Raw genomic sequence first — 20,354 nt, 5'->3', positions numbered from 1 at the left:
ATGATTGTAAGGTTCTGTATATGATTGTAAGGTGCTGTATATGATTGTAAGGTGCTGTATATGATTGTAAGGTGCTGTATATGATTGTAAGGTTCTGTATATGATTGTAAGGTGCTGTATATGATTGTAAGGTTCTGTATATGATTGTAAGGTTCTGTATATGATTGTAATGTGCTGTATATGATTGTAAGGTTCTGTATATGATTGTAAGGTTCTGTATATGATTGTAAGGTGCTGTATATGATTGTAAGGTTCTGTATATGAGTGTAAGGTGCTGTATATGATTGTAAGGTTCTGTATACGATTGTAAGGTACTGTATATGATTGTAAGGTTCTGTATATGATTGTAAGGTTCTGTATATGATTGTAAGGTGCTGTATATGATTGTAAGGTTCTGTATATGATTGTAAGGTTCTGTATATGATTGTAAGGTGCTGTATATGATTGTAAGGTTCTGTATATGATTGTAAGGTTCTGTATATGATTGTAATGTGCTGTATATGATTGTAAGGTTCTGTATATGATTGTAAGGTGCTGTATATGATTGTAAGGTGCTGTATATGATTGTAAGGTTCTGTATATGATTGTAAGGTGCTGTATATGATTGTAAGGTGCTGTATATGATTGTAAGGTTCTGTATATGATTGTAAGGTGCTGTATATGATTGTAAGGTTCTGTATATGATTGTAAGGTGCTGTATATGATTGTACGGTTCTGTATATGATTGTAAGGTGCTGTATATGATTGTATGGTGCTGTATATGATTGTAAGGTGCTGTATATGATTGTAAGGTTCTGTATATGATTGTAAGGTTCTGTATATGATTGTAAGGTGCTGTATATGATTGTAAGGTTCTGTATATGATTGTAAGGTGCTGTATATGATTGTATGGTGCTGTATATGATTGTAAGGTGCTGTATATAATTGTAAGGTTCTGTATATGATTGTAAGGTTCTGTATATGATTGTAAGGTGCTGTATATGATTGTATGGTGCTGTATATGATTGTATGGTGCTGTATATGATTGTAAGGTTCTGTATATGATTGTAAGGTGCTGTATATGATTGTATGGTGCTGTATATGATTGTAAGGTGCTGTATATGATTGTAAGGTGCTGTATATGATTGTAAGGTTCTGTATATGATTGTAAGGTGCTGTATATGATTGTAAGGTGCTGTATATGATTGTAAGGTTCTGTATATGATTGTAAGGTGCTGTATATGATTGTAAGGTGCTGTATATGATTGTAAGGTTCTGTATATGATTGTAAGGTGCTGTATATGATTGTAAGGTGCTGTATATGATTGTAAGGTTCTGTATATGATTGTAAGGTGCTGTATATGATTGTAAGGTTCTGTATATGAGTGTAAGGTTCTGTATATGATTGTAAGGTTCTGTATATGATTGTAAGGTTCTGTATATGATTGTAAGGTGCTGTATATGATTGTAAGGTGCTCTATATGATTGTAAGGTTCTGTATATGATTGTAAGGTGCTGTATATGATTGTAAGGTGCTGTATATGATTGTAAGGTTCTGTATATGATTGTAAGGTTCTGTATATGATTGTAAGGTGCTGTATATGATTGTACGGTTCTGTATATGATTGTACGGTTCTGTATATGATTGTATGGTGCTGTATATGATTGTATGGTGCTGTATATGATTGTAAGGTTCTGTATATGATTGTAAGGTGCTGTATATGAGTGTAAGGTTCTGTATATGAGTGTAAGGTGCTGTATATGATTGTAAGGTTCTGTATATGATTGTAAGGTTCTGTATATGATTGTAAGGTGCTGTATATGATTGTATGGTGCTGTATATGATTGTAAGGTTCTGTATATGATTGTAAGGTGCTGTATATGATTGTAAGGTGCTGTATATGATTGTAAGGTTCTGTATATGATTGTAAGCTTCTGTATATGATTGTAAGGTTCTGTATATGATTGTAAGGTGCTGTATATGATTGTAAGGTTCTGTATATGAGTGTAAGGTTCTGTATATGATTGTAAGGTTCTGTATATGATTGTAAGGTTCTGTATATGATTCTAAGGTTCTGTATATGATTGTAAGGTTCTGTATATGATTGTAAGGTGCTGTATATGATTGTAAGGTGCTGTATATGATTGTAAGGTTCTGTATATGATTGTAAGGTTCTGTATATGATTGTAAGGTTCTGTATATGATTGTAAGGTGCTGTATATGATTGTAAGGTGCTCTATATGATTGTAAGGTTCTGTATATGATTGTAAGGTGCTGTATATGATTGTAAGGTGCTGTATATGATTGTAAGGTGCTCTATATAAGTGTAAGGTTCTGTATATGATTGTAAGGTTCTGTATATGATTGTAAGGTTCTGTATATGATTGTAAGGTTCTGTATATGATTGTAAGGTTCTGTATATGATTGTAAGGTTCTGTATATGATTTAAGGTTCTGTATATGATTGTAAGGTTCTGTATATGATTGTATGGTGCTGTATATGATTGTAAGGTTCTGTATATGATTGTAAGGTTCTGTATATGATTGTAAGGTTCTGTATATGATTGTAAGGTGCTGTATATGATTGTAAGGTTCTGTATATGATTGTAAGGTGCTGTATATGATTGTAAGGTTCTGTATATGAGTGTAAGGTGCTGTATATGATTGTAAGGTTCTGTATATGATTGTAAGGTGCTGTATATGATTGTAAGGTTCTGTATATGATTGTAAGGTGCTGTATATGATTGTAAGGTTCTGTATATGATTGTAAGGTTCTGTATATGATTGTAAGGTGTTGTATATGATTGTAAGGTTCTGTATATGATTGTAAGGTGCTGTATATGATTGTAAGGTTCTGTATATGATTGTAAGGTTCTGTATATGATTGTAAGGTGCTGTATATGATTGTAAGGTTCTGTATATGATTGTAAGGTTCTGTATATGATTGTAAGGTTCTGTATATGATTGTAAGGTGTTGTATATGATTGTAAGGTTCTGTATATGATTGTAAGGTGCTGTATATGATTGTAAGGTTCTGTATATGATTGTAAGGTTCTGTATATGATTGTAAGGTGCTGTATATGATTGTAAGGTGCTGTATATGATTGTAAGGTTCTGTATATGATTGTAAGGTGCTGTATATGATTGTAAGGTGCTGTATATGATTGTAAGGTGCTGTATATGATTGTAAGGTTCTGTATATGATTGTAAGGTTCTGTATATGATTGTAATGTGCTGTATATGATTGTAAGGTTCTGTATATGATTGTAAGGTGCTGTATATGATTGTAAGGTGCTGTATATGATTGTAAGGTGCTGTATATGATTGTAAGGTTCTGTATATGATTGTAAGGTTCTGTATATGATTGTAAGGTGCTGTATATGATTGTAAGGTGCTGTATATGATTGTAAGGTGCTGTATATGATTGTAAGGTGCTGTATATGATTGTAAGGTTCTGTATATGATTGTAAGGTGCTGTATATGATTGTAAGGTTCTGTATATGATTGTAAGGTTCTGTATATGAGTGTAAGGTTCTGTATATGATTGTAAGGTTCTGTATATGATTGTAAGGTGCTGTATATGATTGTAAGGTTCTGTATATGATTGTAAGGTTCTGTATATGATTGTACTTGTTAAATATGAGAATGCTCAATTCTATTTTATTGCATGTCCAAGATGCCGGAATCCCGCTGCAATGACAGATGCCCTCCAGGGCAGAGAAAAGCTTCCAACAAAAGAATCTATGCGTGCTGCTATGACTGCGTTCCGTGTTCCGAGGGGGAGGTGTCCAACGTAACAGGTGGGAATGGACAGAAGATAATAGTAGAAAACACAACCAGGGCCGCCATCAGGGGGTACAGGCGGTACACCTGTAAGGGGCCCAAAGTGGCAACCCCCCTTTTTTTTAAGGGGACCAGAGGTCCCCAGGGCCCTGGATGGCAACCCGCCTTTTTTTTTTTTTTTATAAAAAAAATGTTTACATTTTTTTATATCTATCTATATCTATACATATATATATATATATATATATATATATATATATATATATATATAGTCCTGATCAAAAGTTTAAGACCACTTGAAAAATGGCAAAAAATCATATTTTACATTGTTGGATCTTAACAAGGTTCCAAGTAGAGCTTCAACATGCAACAAGAAGAAATGAGAGTGAGACAAAACATATTTTGAGCATTCAATTTAATCAAAATAACGAATAAACTGAAACAGGCTGTTTTTCAGCTGATCAAAAGTTTAGGACCACACCTCCAAAAAAAAAAACTAAACCCCCCCAAAACAGAAATCCAACTTCCAAACATGAACTCAGTAATGAGTAGCTCCGCCGTTATTGTTGGTTTCGGCATGCTTGATGCCTCGCGTTTCCATGATGTGAGTGGGAACATTTCTCCAAGTGGTGAAGACAGCCGCACGAAGGCCATCTACTGTCTGGAACTGTTGTCCATTTTTGTAAACTTCACTTGCCATCCATCCCCAAAGGTTCTCAATTGGATTTAGATCAGGGGAACACGCAGGATGGGCCAAAAGAGTGATGTTCTTCTCCTGGAAGAAGTCCCTTGTCCTGCGGGCATTGTGTACTGTAGCGTTGTCCTGTGTCGCTACCACACAGACCCCGAGGGCCCTCAGTCATGGGGAATGCTCTCTGCAACATCTGGACAAAGGGGCAGATCCACAAAAGCATTACGCCGGCGTATCTATTGATACGCAGGCGTAATTTAAAATTTCCCGCGTCGTATATTTGTTTTGTATCCACAAAACAAGATATGACGGCATCTCGGGTCGATCCGACAGACATACGTCTTAGTACGCCGTCGGATCTAAGCTGCAATTTTTCGGCGGCCGCTAGGTGGCGTTCCCGTCGAAATCCACGTCGAGTATGCAAATTAGCTAGTTACGGCGATCCACGAACGTACGTCCGGCCGGCGCATTTTTTTACGTCGTTTGCGTTCGGCTTTTTGCGGCGTATAGTTAAAGCTGCTGTTATGAGGCATACTCAATGTTAAGTATGGCCATCCTTCCCGCGTAGAAATTTGAAATTCGTTTGCGTAAGTCGTTCGCGAATAGGGATTTGCGTAGAATGACGTCACCGTCGGAAGCATTGGCTTGTTCCGGGTTAATTTCGAGCATGCGCACTGGGATACCCCCACGGACGGCGCATGCGCAGTTTAAAAAACTGGCGTTTACGTCGGGTCACGACGTATTTACATAAAACATGCCCCCATCACAGCCATTTGAATTCTGTGCCATTACGCCGCCAAAGATACACTACGCCGCCGTAACTTACGGCGCGGATTCTTTGTGGATTAAAAAAAATAATAATAAGATACAGCGGCGTAGTGTATCTTAGATACGCTACGCCCGGCGCATAAATGCGCCGCTATACGAGGATCTGCCCCATAGGGTCTGCTCTTCTTATCCTAACACCTGTCCCGGCCAAATTACAACTATCTGCTGCCTTCTCTGATCTCTGGTCTGAACCTAATGCTGCGTACACACAGTCGTTTTTTGTCTTGTAAAAAAAACGTTGTTTTTTTCTCATGAAAAAAAACGACGTTTTTCAAACTTCATTTTAAAAAACAACGTTGCCTACACACCATCGTTTTTTCAAAATGCTCTAGCAAAGCGCGGTTACGTACAACGGCACTCTATTCCATTCAGGCTCCCGTCATAACTTGCTTCTGAGCATGCGCGGGTTTAAAAACGTTGTTTTAAACGTCATTTTAGCCCACACACGATCATTTTTTTATGACCCAAAAATACGATGTTTTGAAAAACGACATAAAAAATTGAAGCATGTTCGAATTTTTTTTTTTTCGTTTATCAGAAGACATAAAATGACGTTTTCCCCACACACGGTCATTTTAAATTACGTTTTTAAGAAGAAAAAAAAATTTCAGCACAAAAAACGACCGTGTGTACGCGGCATAAGCCTTTGCCTCATGAGCCTCAATTGCAAGGAAACATTTAATAAACTGTGAGCTAGTTGCGGAAGTGGGAATAATAGGAAAAAAAGTTCACAAATCCATGGAAAAGCAAGGGGAGCATATCTATACATGGATCCACAAAGGCTCGGTAAACGTGACAGTTCTAGAAAATGGATATAAGGCTTTGTCACGTTTAAGCCCAGATGACCGTTCATAAATACTCACCATCTCTGTCAAGCCAATACTGGAGATGGGGATCGGAACCGTGTTCACTGGTGGAAATCTGGTGAACACGCCCCATCCTTTAAAGGTTCTGGTCTGAGGTTCACAGCTCTATCTCAAGAGTTTCAAGCTTTGCCTTAGGCCCCATACACACCATCAGATTATCTGCAGATTTTTGTCTTCAGATTTACCAAAACCATGTAGTACAAGGGCCTGCCTGATTGCATACAAATTGAAACTCTGAAGGTTTGACCTCATATTATATGGTTTTGGTAAATCTGAAGACAAAAATCTGCAGATAATCTGATGGTGTGTATGGGGCTTTAGACTTCTCCCCGACCCAATTCCTTCTACACCATGTCACTCTACCTAGATGATCATTCCTCAAGTCATTGGCCTTGCACGTGTTAAATACAGCCAAGCTTTGAATTCCTGTTCTCTGAGGTACTACCGTATTTGCCGGGGGTATAAGACGACCCCCTAATTTTCCAGCCAAAATGTTGGTTTTGGAATATACTCGCCGTATAAGACTACACCCTTCCTACTAGTCATGCCTCGCCTCACGGTGCCACCATTACATGCCAGACTGTGCCACTACATGCCAGACTGTGCCCCATTACATGCCAGACTGTGCCCCATTACATGCCAGACTATGCCCCATTACATGCCAGACTGTGCCCCATTACATGCCTGTGATGCAATTGCCTATATGCTTCAGTCTAATTCTCTCCCTGCTAACTTAATGCTGTGGGTTACAGGTAACAGGTGTTTCATGTGTGATTCATCTCTCTCTGTAAAGACTGTTCATATGTTAAATAAGGCTAGCTTTTGAAAGGCCTTTAATTGTGTGACAACGCTGTCTACAACCTAGTGATTCTCAGAGGTGTTAATAGGTGTCAAACTGGAAGCAGATGAAACGTCTGCTTAGGAAACTCAAGTGTGTGAAGGTGGTTTGTTGTGTAAGGAATGTGCAGTGATTAGACATAATTGTCGCTCGGTGCCGACCTGTCTAGAATGTTTTAGTAATTAGCCTTAGTGTGTGATTGGGGGGGGTGGAGATTTCATTGTTGCTTCAATGTCTTGGACTGTATAAAAAGCTGAGAAGAAAAACCATTAAACTCTGTCTTGTTCTAGCAGTAAGCCTGGACTAATGTGTGGCTTAATGGGCGATCTCAGGAATATCCCTCCTAGTGGAATATTGGGGTGATGTTCTTATGGAAGAAGGGAATCTTTGACGGGGATATCATACCAATACCGTCGCAATTGGTTGGTAGCAGTGGGATTTTCCCTTATATTCCCCTTCACACCCGGATTCCAAGCAGACACTGGAAGAACTACTGGAAGTTCGTGGAAGGATTGCTAGCAACAAAACCAAGCGGGTCATCATAGCAGAATCAATGGAGATAGACCAGGAGGACGGGATTGCAGCAACGCCAGCAGTACAAGAGATGGAGACACCAGTGATTCAGGAGGAGGAATCGCCAGCCAACAAGCTAATGAGAGAGAAGCTAGCGTGGTTCGGCCTGAACCCAGCGGCGGATGTGGTGCTGAAAGTGATGGACCTGTTAGTAAACGCAGAACTACAGAAGGATAAACAAATAAGAGATGCAGAGCTACAGTTAAAACTGGCAGCAGTCCAACAAGCAGCCGCACATTCTCCAAACAGTGAGTACAGCACAGCAGACGCAAGGAAGATTCCGTTTAGCGCTTTTAAAGCTTTTGATGAAAAGGACTGTGAGATTGATAACTTCCTGGCGGATTTTGAGCGACAATGTAACCTGCACCGAATAGCTAGAGGAGACTGGGTTGCAATATTGTCAGGCAAACTGTCAGGCAAAGCTTCTGATGCTTTCCGTACCGTGCCAGATCAGGATATCCATAGCTACGCCCGGGTTAAAGAAGCGCTCCTGGCTCGTTATGCAGTAACCCCAGAGTCCCACCGACAGAAGTTCAGGGACTCACGCAAAACCACGAAAGACTCTTATGTGGAATGGGCATGCCAGTTGTCCCGGTCGGCCTCTAACTGGGCTAACAGCAGCCAGGCCACCACCGCAGAGGACATTTTGCAACTAATGCTCCTGGAGCAATTTTACAATCACATCCAGACGGACGTCAAAGACTGGGTGAGAGATCGCAGGCCCATGACTCTACCAGAGGCCGCTAAGTTGGCGGATGAATATGCAGATACTCGCAAGACGAACCAGGTCACACCACAGGAACAACCTCCACCACAAACGGTGCCCTCACACCCACCAACCGCTAGATACCAACCTCCTAACAGACCGGTGACATCTAGCCCTCGCTATCCACGCCAGGAGGGCAACGAACAACGCTGCTTCCGGTGCAAACAGTTGGGTCACTTCAAGCAGAATTGCCCCATGAATGACAACACCAGGTCAAATTGGTCTCAACCTGGGTACCGCCCACCAGCAGCAGCCCATTGTGTAGACTCGGCTTGGGATCCCCAGGAGCTGGGTCAGGAAGAACCATTGGGCAACCCTTACGAAGCCCTCATGGTACAATCTGTTATTACGGACAACAGGGAACACCATTGTCAGCTGGTCATGGGCTCCAGCCCTGAGCCGGAGGGGCCCTGGAGGGAGCTGGGCAGAAAGAGGCACCGCCGGCCACCCTTCAAGAAGAAGAGGTCCTGGAAGCCGTATAACAAGCTGACCTGGGAGGAGAAGAAGCGACTGGAGGAGAGGGAGTCGCAGCGGGCATCCCAGATGCGGGCCGAGATGTTCGCCAAGGGCCCACCGGTGGCCCCTTACACCACCACCCAGTTCCTGATGATGAAGGACCACGTGGAGAGCCTGCAGGACATGAGCAAGCAGGAGCTGATCCGTGAGTACATGGAGCTGGAGGAGTGCATAAGCCACATGGAGGAGGAAAACAACCACCTGAGGTCACAGCAGGCTGACCCCCCCAGGCTCCATGAACTGGAGATGGAGCTGGAGAAGCTCAAAGAGGAGAACCGGCGGCTGCGGAGGGAGCAGAGGGTGGCTGACCCTATGGGGCACTGATCCCCCCCCCCGGACTCTGAGCACCAGTGCTACAGCATTTCAACAAATATAACTTTTTCTTTTTATGAATCTCCTGTGACTGTCACTTCAGAGCCATAACCTGCCCCTCCCATAGCGGGACACCTAGATGGCGGCGCACAGACCCATTCGCCGTCTTCACACTGACTTCTGGTGACTTTGCAGATCGCACAAAGACTTGGGGACTGACCGGCGTGTGATCTGAAGACCCGGTGGCATACCTGAGTCTGAAGCAGTTGCCAAGGGAGGTCAGTCACGCCAAACGGAGTTAACCTCGGACTAAAAGCTCTGAACCCGTCAACCCTACTGGACCAGGGAAGGTCCAACCAGGTTTGCCGGAGCAGGGAGAAAAGGGGGGGCCATTGTGATGCAATTGCCTATATGCTTCAGTCTAATGCTCTCCCTGCTAATTTAATGCTGTGGGTTAGAGGTAACAGGTGTTTTATGTGTGATTCATCTCTCTCTGTAAGGACTGTTCATATGTTAAATAAGGCTAGCTTTTGAAAGGCCTTTAATTGTGTGACAACGCTGTCTACAACCTAGTGATTCTCAGAGGTGTTAATAGGTGTCAAACTGGAAGCAGATGAAACGTCTGCTTAGGAAACTCAAGTGTGTGAAGGTGGTTTGTTGTGTAAGGAATGTGCAGTGATTAGACATGATAATTGTCGCTCGGTGCCGACCTGTCTAGAATGTTTTAGTAATTAGCCTTAGTGTGTGATTGGGGGGGGTGGAGATTTCATTGTTGCTTCAATGTCTTGGACTGTATAAAAAGCTGAGAAGAAAAACCATTAAACTCTGTCTTGTTCTAGCAGTAAGCCTGGACTAATGTGTGGCTTAATGGGCGATCTCAGGAATATCCCTTCTAGTGGAATATTGGGGTGATGTTCTTATGGAAGAAGGGAATCTTTGACGGGGATATCATACCGATACCGTCGCAATGCCAGACTATACCCCATCACATGCCAGACTGTGCCCCATTACATGCCAGACTGTGCCCCATTACATGCCAGACTGTGCACCATTACATGCCAAACTGTGCCCCATTACATGATAGACTGTGCCCCATTACATGCCAGACTGTGCCCCATTACATGCCAGACTGTGCCCCATTACATACCAGACTGTGCCCCAGTACATGCCAGACTGTGCCCCATTACATGCCAGACTGTGCCCTTACCTTATCCCAAGACATTCTACGTCTTCTGTTCCGTGATAGGCGGAAGCACTCAGTTTCCCAGGAGGCACTGTGTTCAGTGTTCGCTTATCACGATAGGCGGACACTAAACACAGGACGAGAGGGCCTCCGTGATAGGCGGACACTAAACACAGGACGAGAGGGCCTCCGTGATAGGCGGACACTGAACACAGGATGAGAGGGCCTCCGTGATAGGCGGACACTAAACACAGGACGAGAGGGCCTCCGTGATAGGCGGACACTAAACACAGGACGAGAGGGCCTCCGTGATAGGCGGACACTAAACACAGGACGAGAGGGTCTCCGTGATAGGCGGACACTAAACACAGGACGAGAGGGCCTCCGTGATAGGCGGACACTAAACACAGGACGAGAGGGCCTCCGTGATAGGCGGACACTGAACACAGGACGAGAGGGCCTCCGTGATAGGCGGACACTGAACACAGGACGAGAGGGCCTCCGTGATAGGTGGACACTGAACACAGGACGAGAGGGCCTCCGTGATAGGTGGACACTGAACACAGGACGAGAGGGCCTCCGTGATAGGCGGACACTGAACACAGGACGAGAGGGCCTCCGTGATAGGCGGACACTGAACACAGGACGAGAGGGCCTCCGTGATAGGCGGACACTAAACACAGGACGAGAGGGCCTCCGTGATAGGCGGACACTGAACACAGGACGAGGGGGCCTCCGTGATAGGCGGACACTAAACACAGGACGAGAGGGCCTCCGTGATAGGTGGACACTGAACACAGGACGAGAGGGCCTCCGTGATAGGTGGACACTGAACACAGTGCCTCCTGGGAAGCTGAGTGTTTCCGCCTATCACGGAACAGAAGACATAGGAGGCGCGGCTTTTGAAAAATCGTACGGCCGCGATTCTGGGATAAGGTAAGGTTAGGTTACCGGCGTATAAGACGACCCCCGACTTTTAAGAAGATTTTAAAGGGTTAGAAAGTCGTCTTATACGCCGGAAAATACGGTACTTGATTTTAGGGTGACCACATTTCCAAACTACCATTTAGGGACCCCCCCCCTTCCCAAAAATAAGCTTGTGCTGTAACGAATCACAGCAAAGTGATTGGACACAAGAGGCGGGATTTATGATTTCTCCAATCACAAACAGGGGGCGGGGATTGTGCTCCTCCAGGCATTCCCGGCCAGGACAACTACTGTCAGTGAGTAAAGCGGTGATGTGGCAGCCTTTTTGGGGGCATCAGATTGGCCCGGGGGTTGGATGGCTGTGTCAGTTCCATTCCGGGACACTGTATTGTGCTGGAATGAAGGTGCCGGGATAGACCTGCAAAATGCGGGACTGTCCTGGGCAATCCGGGACACGTGGTCACCCTACTTGATTCCCATCTCTTCTAAACCAAATGAGAATTTCACACATGAAGCCAGAATATAACTTCACATGCCATCAACCATACAAAATAGTATTAACCACTTAAGACCCGGACCAAAATGCAGCTAAAAGACCTTGCCCCTTTTGCGATTCGCAACTGCGTCGCTTTAACTGACAATTGCGCATTCGTGCAACGTGGCTCCCAAACAAAATTGGTGTCCTTTTTTTCCCACAAATAGAGCTTTCTTTTGGTGGTATTTGATCACCTCTGCGGTTTTTATTTTTTGCGCTATAAACAAAAATAGAGCAACAATTTTGAAAAAAATTCAATATTTTTTACTTTTTGCTATTATAAATATCCCCCAAAAATATATATAAACATTTGTTTTCCTCAGTTTAGGCCGATACGTATTCTTCTACCTATTGTTGGTAAAAAAAAACGCAATAAGCGTTTATCGGTTGGTTTGCGAAAAATTTATAGCGTTTACAAAATAGGGGATAGTTTTATTGCATTTTTATTATTATTTTTTTAACTACTAATGGCGGCGATCAGCGATTTTTGTTCGGGACTGCGACATTATGGTGGACACTTCGGACAATTTTGACACATTTTTGGGACCATTGTCATTTTCACAGCAAAAAATGCATTGTTTATTGTGAAAATGACAATTGCAGTTTGGGAGTTAACCACGAGGGGGTGCTGATGGGGTTATGTGTGACCTGAAGTGTGTTTACAACTGTAGGTGGTGTGGCTGTAGGTGTGACGTCATCGATTGTGTCCCCCTATAAAAGGGATCACACGATCGATGATGCCGCCACAGTGAAGAACGGGGAAGCTGTGTTTAAACGCGGCTCTTCCCGTTCTTCAGCTCCGGGGACCGATCACGGGACTCCAGCAGCGATCGGATCCGCGGGTCCCAATCACGGAGCTTCGGACCGGGTCACGGTTGTGCGCCGCGGGTGCGCGCCCGCGACCCACGGCTGGACAATAGCACAGCACGTACCTGTACATGCATGTGCCCAGCCGTGCCATTCTGCCGACGTATATGTGCAGGAGGCGGTCCTTAAGTGGTTAAAAGTATTATTTCGGGATTAAATTAGCATTTGTATAAAACTTTCTGCCCTTTTTTTGTATAGGCATAAATCATTTGTTTATTTTTCCTTTTTTTCATTACAGATAGTAGAAACTGCATCAAATGTCCCGGTGAAGAGTGGCCAAACGAGAGGAAAGTGAAATGCGTTTCCAAAACTTATGAATTTCTGTCCTATGAAAATGATGTGATGGTTTTAATTTTTTCGTCAGCCTCTTTAGTTTTTGCAATGATTACGTTATGTGTATTAGGAAACTTTATTTATCACCGGGACACTCCAGTTGTGAAGGCCAATAACCGGACGGTGAGCTTCATCCTCCTGACCGCCATCTTGCTGAGCTTCCTCTGTGTCTTCTTCTTCCTCGGATGTCCTGTAGATATAACCTGCATGCTGAGACAAATTTCATTTGGGATCTTCTTCTCCATCGCTGTGTCTTCTGTTCTGGCCAAGACCACCATTGTCTGCATTGCCTTCAAAGCCACCAAACCCGGCAGTTCCTGGAAAAAAGTGGTCAAAGTCAAAGTAACTAACTCTATGGTTCTGATCTGCTCCTCTGTCCAAGTTGTGATCGGTGTTATTTGGCTGTCAGTGTCTCCTCCCTACCAAGAGTATGACATGGACTCCTTCCCTGGGAAGATCCTCATTCAGTGTAATGAAGGGTCAGTTATCGGCTTCTACTATATGTTGGGTTATATGGGGTTTCTGGCAGCTGTGAGTTTTCTTCTGGCTTTCATGGTGAGGACATTACCGGACAGTTTTAATGAGGCCAAGTACATCACCTTCAGCATGCTGGTGTTCTGCAGTGTCTGGATTGCCATGATCCCGGCCTATCTGAGCACCAGAGGGAAATACATGGTGGCTGTGGAGATATTCGCCATACTGACCTCCAGTGCTGGAATATTATTGTGTATATTTTTCCCAAAATGTTATATTATAATTTTGAAACCAGAGCTGAATGCCAGGAAAAAACAAATACTGAAAACAAATCTGTAAAACTGAACACGACCTTCACCAAAGTCCTGCACTGTAACAGGAAAGCCCTTCAGGAAATGTAAATTACATAATGTATTTTATAATAGAGTTTTTAGTTATTAAAATGCTATTCATGCTAATTATGTTGTAGATACATTAAACATGAATCTTACATCATTGCTTCTTTGTGTACCGCAATTTTCTGTCCCTTTAAAAAAAAAAAAGTACATATGTACCGTATTTTCCGGCGTATAAGACGACCTTTTACACTGGAATTACACAGCCAAAAACCGGGGGTCGTCTTATACGCCGGGTGAAGCAGCTGCTCTATCGATATCAGCCCGCCTGGTGCTCTGTAAGGCTGTATGTATTCTGTATTTTGTATTCTGTATTCTGCGCCGCTCAGCCAATCCCAGTGCACTGTGTTGATGACAGAGCATGCTAAGCCTGCACGGATTGGAGTAATAACCTCTGCCAATCCGAGCAGGCTACATAATGGATTGGCAGAGATTGTTACTCCAATCCGAGCAGGCTTAGCATGCACTGTCATTAAAACAGTGCATCGGGATTGGCTGAACGGTGCATATACAGACTACATACAGCCTTACAAAGCACCCGGGGGTTGGCAGCCTCTTCGTTGAATTTAAAAGGCATTACTACGGCACAAGGGGGTCGTCTAATACGGTGAGTAGACCACAAAAAACACCGTTTTCAGCAGACTATTAGGGGGTCTTCTTATATGCTGAGTCATCTTATAAGCCGGCAAATACGGTATAAAGAAGATTTAATCAGACATTAAAGGCAGTAGACCATATAAAACAATCTGTGTAATAGGAGGCACCACATGCCCTCCTCTTTGCCCTCACAGTATGAAAACATTCACTTTGCTAGTAGTCAGCAGCCAATTATACCCCCCCCCCACATCTCACAATTCACTTGCTTTGTAGGATATGGGTGTGTGTGCATTAGTTCTTAGACATACGCATTAGTTTTCGTCCGAATTTCAGGTTATCGCTTTAACAAACCAAAACGAACGCGCAGAATCCGAAATCCGAAAAGATCCGACATAGAAAAATGCTTTATTTTTATTTTCGTTGCTACAACAGTTGAATATAGATAGGAGATTCGACATGATGGTGACAATAGTGATCTGTGTCTATCGAACCTGCGGTCAAATGTGCCTAACCTAACTTTATTAGTCCAAGATTATTCTACATAGAGAGGAAAGATTCGACATTATAGAGAGAAAAGATTTGACATTATAGAGAGAAAAGATTGGACATTATAGAGAGAAAAGATTTGACATTATAAAGAGAAAAGATTCGACATAGAGAGAAAAGATTGGACATTATAGAGAGGAAAGATTCAACATTATAGAGAGAAAAGATTGGACATTATAGAGAGAAAAGATTTGACATTATAGAGAGAAAAGGTTCAACATTATAGAGAGAAAAGATTTGACATTATAGAGAGAAAAGATTCGACACTATAGAGAGAAAAGATTGGACATAGAGAGAAAAGATTCGACATTATAGAGAGAAAAGATTCGACATTATAGAGAGAAAAGATTCGACATTATAAAGAGAAAAGATTCGACATTATAGAGAGAAAAGATTCAACATTATAGAGAGAAAAGATTCAACATTATAGAGAGAAAAGATTCGACATTATAGAGAGAAAAGATTCAACATTATAAAGAGAAAAGGTTTGACATTATAGAGAGAAAAGATTTGACATTATAGAGAGAAAAGATTCGACATTATAGAGAGAAAAGATTTGACATAGAGAGGAAAGATTCGACATTATAGAGAGAAAAGATTGGACATAGAGAGAAAAGATTCGACATTATAGAGAGAAAAGATTTGACATTATAGAGAGAAAAGATTCAACATTATAGAGAGAAAAGATTCGACATTATAGAGAGAAAAGATTTGACATTATAGAGAAAAGATTCGACATTATAGAGAGAAAAGATTCAACATTATAGAGAGAAAAGATTTGACATTATAGAGAGGAAAGATTCAACATTATAGAGAGGAAAGATTTGACATTATAGAGAGAAAAGATTTGACATTATAGAGAGGAAAGATTCGACATTATAGAGAGAAAAGATTCAACATTATAGAGAGGAAAGATTCAACATTATAGAGAGGAAAGATTCGACATTATAGAGAGAAAAGATTCAACATTATAGAGAGGAAAGATTTGACATTATAGAGAGGAAAGATTTGACATTATAGAGAGAAAAGATTCGAGACAGAGAGGAAAGATTCGAAATTATAGAGAGAAAAGATTTGACATAGAGAGAAAAGATTCGAGACAGAGAGGAAAGATTCGAAATTATAGAGAGAAAAGATTCGACATTATAGAGAGAAAAGATTCGACATTATAGAGACAGTGTTGGGGTAGACCATTCGACATAAACGACGATTATTCGACGAAGCAGCAAAAAACATACAAACGTTGAATCTGTCTTTGAAGGCTTATGGTGTCAGTCGAAAGTTCTAAGAAGATTCGACAAGCAGCTAAACTGTTATGACGCCGCGATCGTACATTTCCGGTCAAATGCTCCGCCCATAGGCTATAGAAATATTCTAATGTTGGTTGACTAGTAATAATCATAATTATTAAATATAATTATTACCAGTGTCATATAACATTCTTCTATAGCTTGTAGGCGGAACATTTGAAATGTACGATTGCGGCGTCAAATCTTTTAGCTGCTCCGTTGAATCTTCTTAGAACATTCGACAGACACCATGAGCCTTCAATGACAGATTCGACCTTAATTCATTCGGATTTTCGGACTAATGCATTTTTTAACGAAACAAAGTAAATTAAAAACGAATTTCGGTAGTAACTAAATAATAAAAATGTTTGGACGAAAACAAAATTCCGAAACAAAATATTTCAGTGTGCACATGTCTAGTACTAGAGCTTCGACATGCAGCAAAGTACATCATTCCATGCTACAGTACCTGTCTGCGAGAATGGGTTTTCAGCACGACGGCATCGCGCGGATTCTCGGCAACAGGGTGCCGACATCTGGCACTCGCTGGAATAGGAAAGGCACATTCCAGCGAGTGCGACATAGAAGCGAAGGGGATCCGACTTGGATTCCCGCCAATTCTAGCCGCAGCGTTTGGTATGAATCATGAGGGGGAACTCCACGCCAAATTTAAATTAAAAAAACGGCATGTGTTCCCCTCCAGGGGCATACTAGGCCCTTAGATCTGGTATGGATTGTAAGGAGAACCCCCTAGGCTGAGAAAACGGAGTGGGGGTTCCCCCACAATCCATACCAGACCCGTATCCGAGCACGCCACCCGGCCGGTCAGGAAAGGAGTGGGGCCGAGCGAGCGCCCCCCCTCCTGAGCTGTACCAGGCCGCATGCCCTTAACATGGGGGGGTGGGTGCTCTGGGGCAGGGGGGCGCCCTGCGGCCCCCCCCACCCCAGAGCACCCTGTCCCCATGTTGTTAAGGACAGGGCCTCTTCCCGACAACCCTGGCCGTTGGTTGTTGGGGTCTGCGGGCGGGGGGCTTATCGGAATCTGAGAGGCCCCTTTAATAAGGGGGCCCCCAGATACCGGCCCCCCACCCTAGGTGAATGAGTATGGGGTACATCGTACCCCTACCCATTCACCTGGAGGAAAAGTGTCAATAAAATAAACACACAACACAGGTTTTTAAAATAATTTATTAGTCAGCTCCGGGGGTCTTCTCTGCTCTCCGGAGGTCTTCTCCGCTCTCCGGAGGTCTTCTCCGCTCTCCGGGGGGCTTCTCCGCACTCTGGTGTCGTCTCGGCGCTCCCCGGTTCTTCTCCTGCTCGTTCTCCGGTGCCTTCTTCGGGGCTGGTCGCCGCTATCTTCTTTGAAGCTCTTTTACTAGTGGCGGCCAGCCCGGTCTTCTTTGCCGCCTTCTTCTTTTCTTCCAATGTTGACTCAACGCTTCCTCCCGCTGTAATGCCGGGTGTGCGGTGCGCAGCGATTTATATAGGCCTCTTATGACGTCACAGTCCCAGCATGCTCCTTGGGTCCCGGAGCATGCTGGGACTGTGACGTCATAAGAGGCATATATAAATAGCCGCAAGAGCGAGCGGGAGAAGAAGCGGGGAGCGCCGAGACGACACCAGAGAGCGGAGAAGACGAAAGAAGACCCCCGAAGTCAGAAGAAGACACCCCAGAGAGCGGAGAAGCCCCCCGGAGAGCGGAGAAGACCTCCGGAGAGCGGAGAAGACCCCCCGGAGCTGACTAATAAATTATTTTAAAAACCTGTGTTGTGTGTTTATTTTATTGACACTTTTCCTCCAGGTGAATGGTTAGGGGTACAATGTACCCCATACTCATTCACATAGGGTGGGGGGCCGTTATCTGGGGGCCCCCTTATTAAAGGGGGCTCCCAGATTCCAATAAGCCCCCCGCCCGCAGACTCCAGCAACCAACGGCCAGGGTTGTTGGAAAGAGGCCATGTCCTTATCAACATGGGGACAGGGTACTTTGGGGTGGGGGGCCGCAGTGCGCCTCCTGCCCCAGAGCATCCACCCCCCCATGTTGAGGGCATGCGGCCTGGTACGGCTCAGGAGGGGGGGTGCTCGCTCGTCCCCACTCCTTTCCTGACCAGCCGGTCGGCACACTCGCGACCCTATCGCGAGCTTTGTGACTGTGCCCGCAGGACCCGAGGACTCGATGTCCACTGGTGTCCTGCGATCGGGTCACAGAGCTGAAGAACAGGGAGATGTCAGTGTAAACACAACATCTCCCCGTTCTTCCTAGTGACACTGTCACTGATCGTCTGTTCCCTGTCATCGGGAACAGAGATCAGTGACGTGTAATGGCAAGCCACGCCCCCTAACAGTTAGAATCACTGTATAAATGTGAATGTCACAAAATGGTGTCAAAAGTGTCCGATGTGTCCGCCATAATGTCACAGTGACGATAAAAATCGCTGATCGCCGACATTACTAGTAAAAAAAAAATATTAATAAAAATGCCATAAAATCTCTATCCCCTATTTTGTAGACGCTATAACTTTTGCGCAAACCAATCAATAAACGCTTTTTTGTGATTTTCTTTACCAAAAATATGTAGAAGAATATGTATCGGCCTAAACTGAGGATTTTTTTTTTATTATATATATATATTTTTTGGGGGATATTTATTTTAGCAAAAAGTAAAAAATATTGGGCCAGATTCAGAAAGAATCGCGTATGTTTGGGCGGGCGTAGCGTATCTCATATACACTACGCGCCGTAACTTAGAGAGGCAGGTACTGTATTCAGAAACAACTTGCGTCCTAAGTTACGGCGGCGTAGCGTATATGGGCCGCCGCAAGCCCGCGTAATTCAAAGTAGGTTGGCAGTGGGCGTGTTTTATTAAAATGTACCGTGACCCCATGCAAATGAGGGGCCGAACGAACAGCGCATGCGCCTTCCGTGGACGTATCCCAGTGCGCATGCGCAGAATCACGTTGCAAATACTCAATGCTTTCGACGTGAACGTAAACTACGCCCAGCCCCATTCACGTACGAATTACGAAAACGACGTAAACCGCGTAAAATTTGACGCTGTTCCGACGTCCATACTTAACATTGGCTGCGCCTCATATAGCAGGGGTAACTTTACGCCGGTCATACGCCTTACGTAAAAGACGTATATTGATATGCCGGGTGCAAGTACGTTCGTGAATCGGCGTATCTTACTCATTGGCATATTTTTAATGAGAACGCAGAATCCGTCCAGCGTAACTATGCGCCCACGATACGTCGGCGTAGGCAAGTTATGTCGGATGGCTGAAGCCATGTTTTCAGGCGTATCTCTCTTTGTGAATCGGCATAAAGATGCAATGGCGCACATTTGAAATTACGGCGGCGTATCCAGATACGCCGCCGTAAATCGTTTCTGAATCCGGGCTATTGTTTTTTTTTTCAAAATTGTCGCTCTATTTTTGTATATATCGCAAAAAAAAACAAAAAACGCAGAGGTGATCAAATTCCACCAAAAGAAAGCTCTATTTGTGGGAAAAAAGGACGTAATTTTTGTTTAGGAGCCACGTCGCACGTCCGCGCAATTGTCAGTTAAAGCGGCGCAGTGCCAAATCGCGAAAAGTGGCCTGGTCTTTGGCCAGCCAAATGGTGCGGGCTGAAGTGGTTAATTGTCCACTGGGATCTGTCATCCTGCATTATAACAAGTTGTCCTGTTGTTGAATCCCGCTGATATCGCTTATGTTGGTTGAGTATGCTTATGACCTATCATGTGTATCTATATAAAACAAATAATAACCTAAAAGATATTACAGTGCTAAATATTCAACAAGGAAAAAAGTCCACACATAAAAACTATCATAGGAAAAATCCCAGTAAAGAAAATGTCCATAAAGTGCTCTTTAAGTGGATTCATAAAACATCAGTGTTCCATACGGTGCTCTCTCCCACACAAAAACAAAAATGATGTGCCTCTTACCAGAATGGCTGGATCCCAGATTATTGGAATCTAACACGCTCGTTTTGATTTAGGCCAGCTGAGATGTTCCACTCCTGAGGCTCTGGTAAGAAAGATCCTTCTTAGTA

At 43.5% G+C, this 20,354-nt stretch overlaps 1 protein-coding gene across 1 annotated transcript; it reads left to right on the top strand.

Annotated features, from left to right (window-relative positions):
• Positions 1-3,655: 3,655 nt before the first annotated feature.
• Positions 3,656-13,848, top strand: LOC120925121 (vomeronasal type-2 receptor 26-like). The gene is made up of 2 exons (XM_040335995.1): positions 3,656-3,779; positions 12,903-13,848. Exons 1-2 carry the CDS (start codon positions 3,656-3,658, stop codon positions 13,808-13,810), a joined length of 1,032 nt encoding a protein of 343 aa, XP_040191929.1. The 3' UTR covers positions 13,811-13,848.
• Positions 13,849-20,354: the final 6,506 nt, after the last annotated feature.

This window comes from Rana temporaria, chromosome 1 (assembly GCF_905171775.1).
Source record: "Rana temporaria chromosome 1, aRanTem1.1, whole genome shotgun sequence".
Classification (NCBI taxonomy): domain Eukaryota; kingdom Metazoa; phylum Chordata; class Amphibia; order Anura; family Ranidae; genus Rana; species Rana temporaria.
This window is presented reverse-complemented; position numbering and strand designations above follow the sequence as displayed.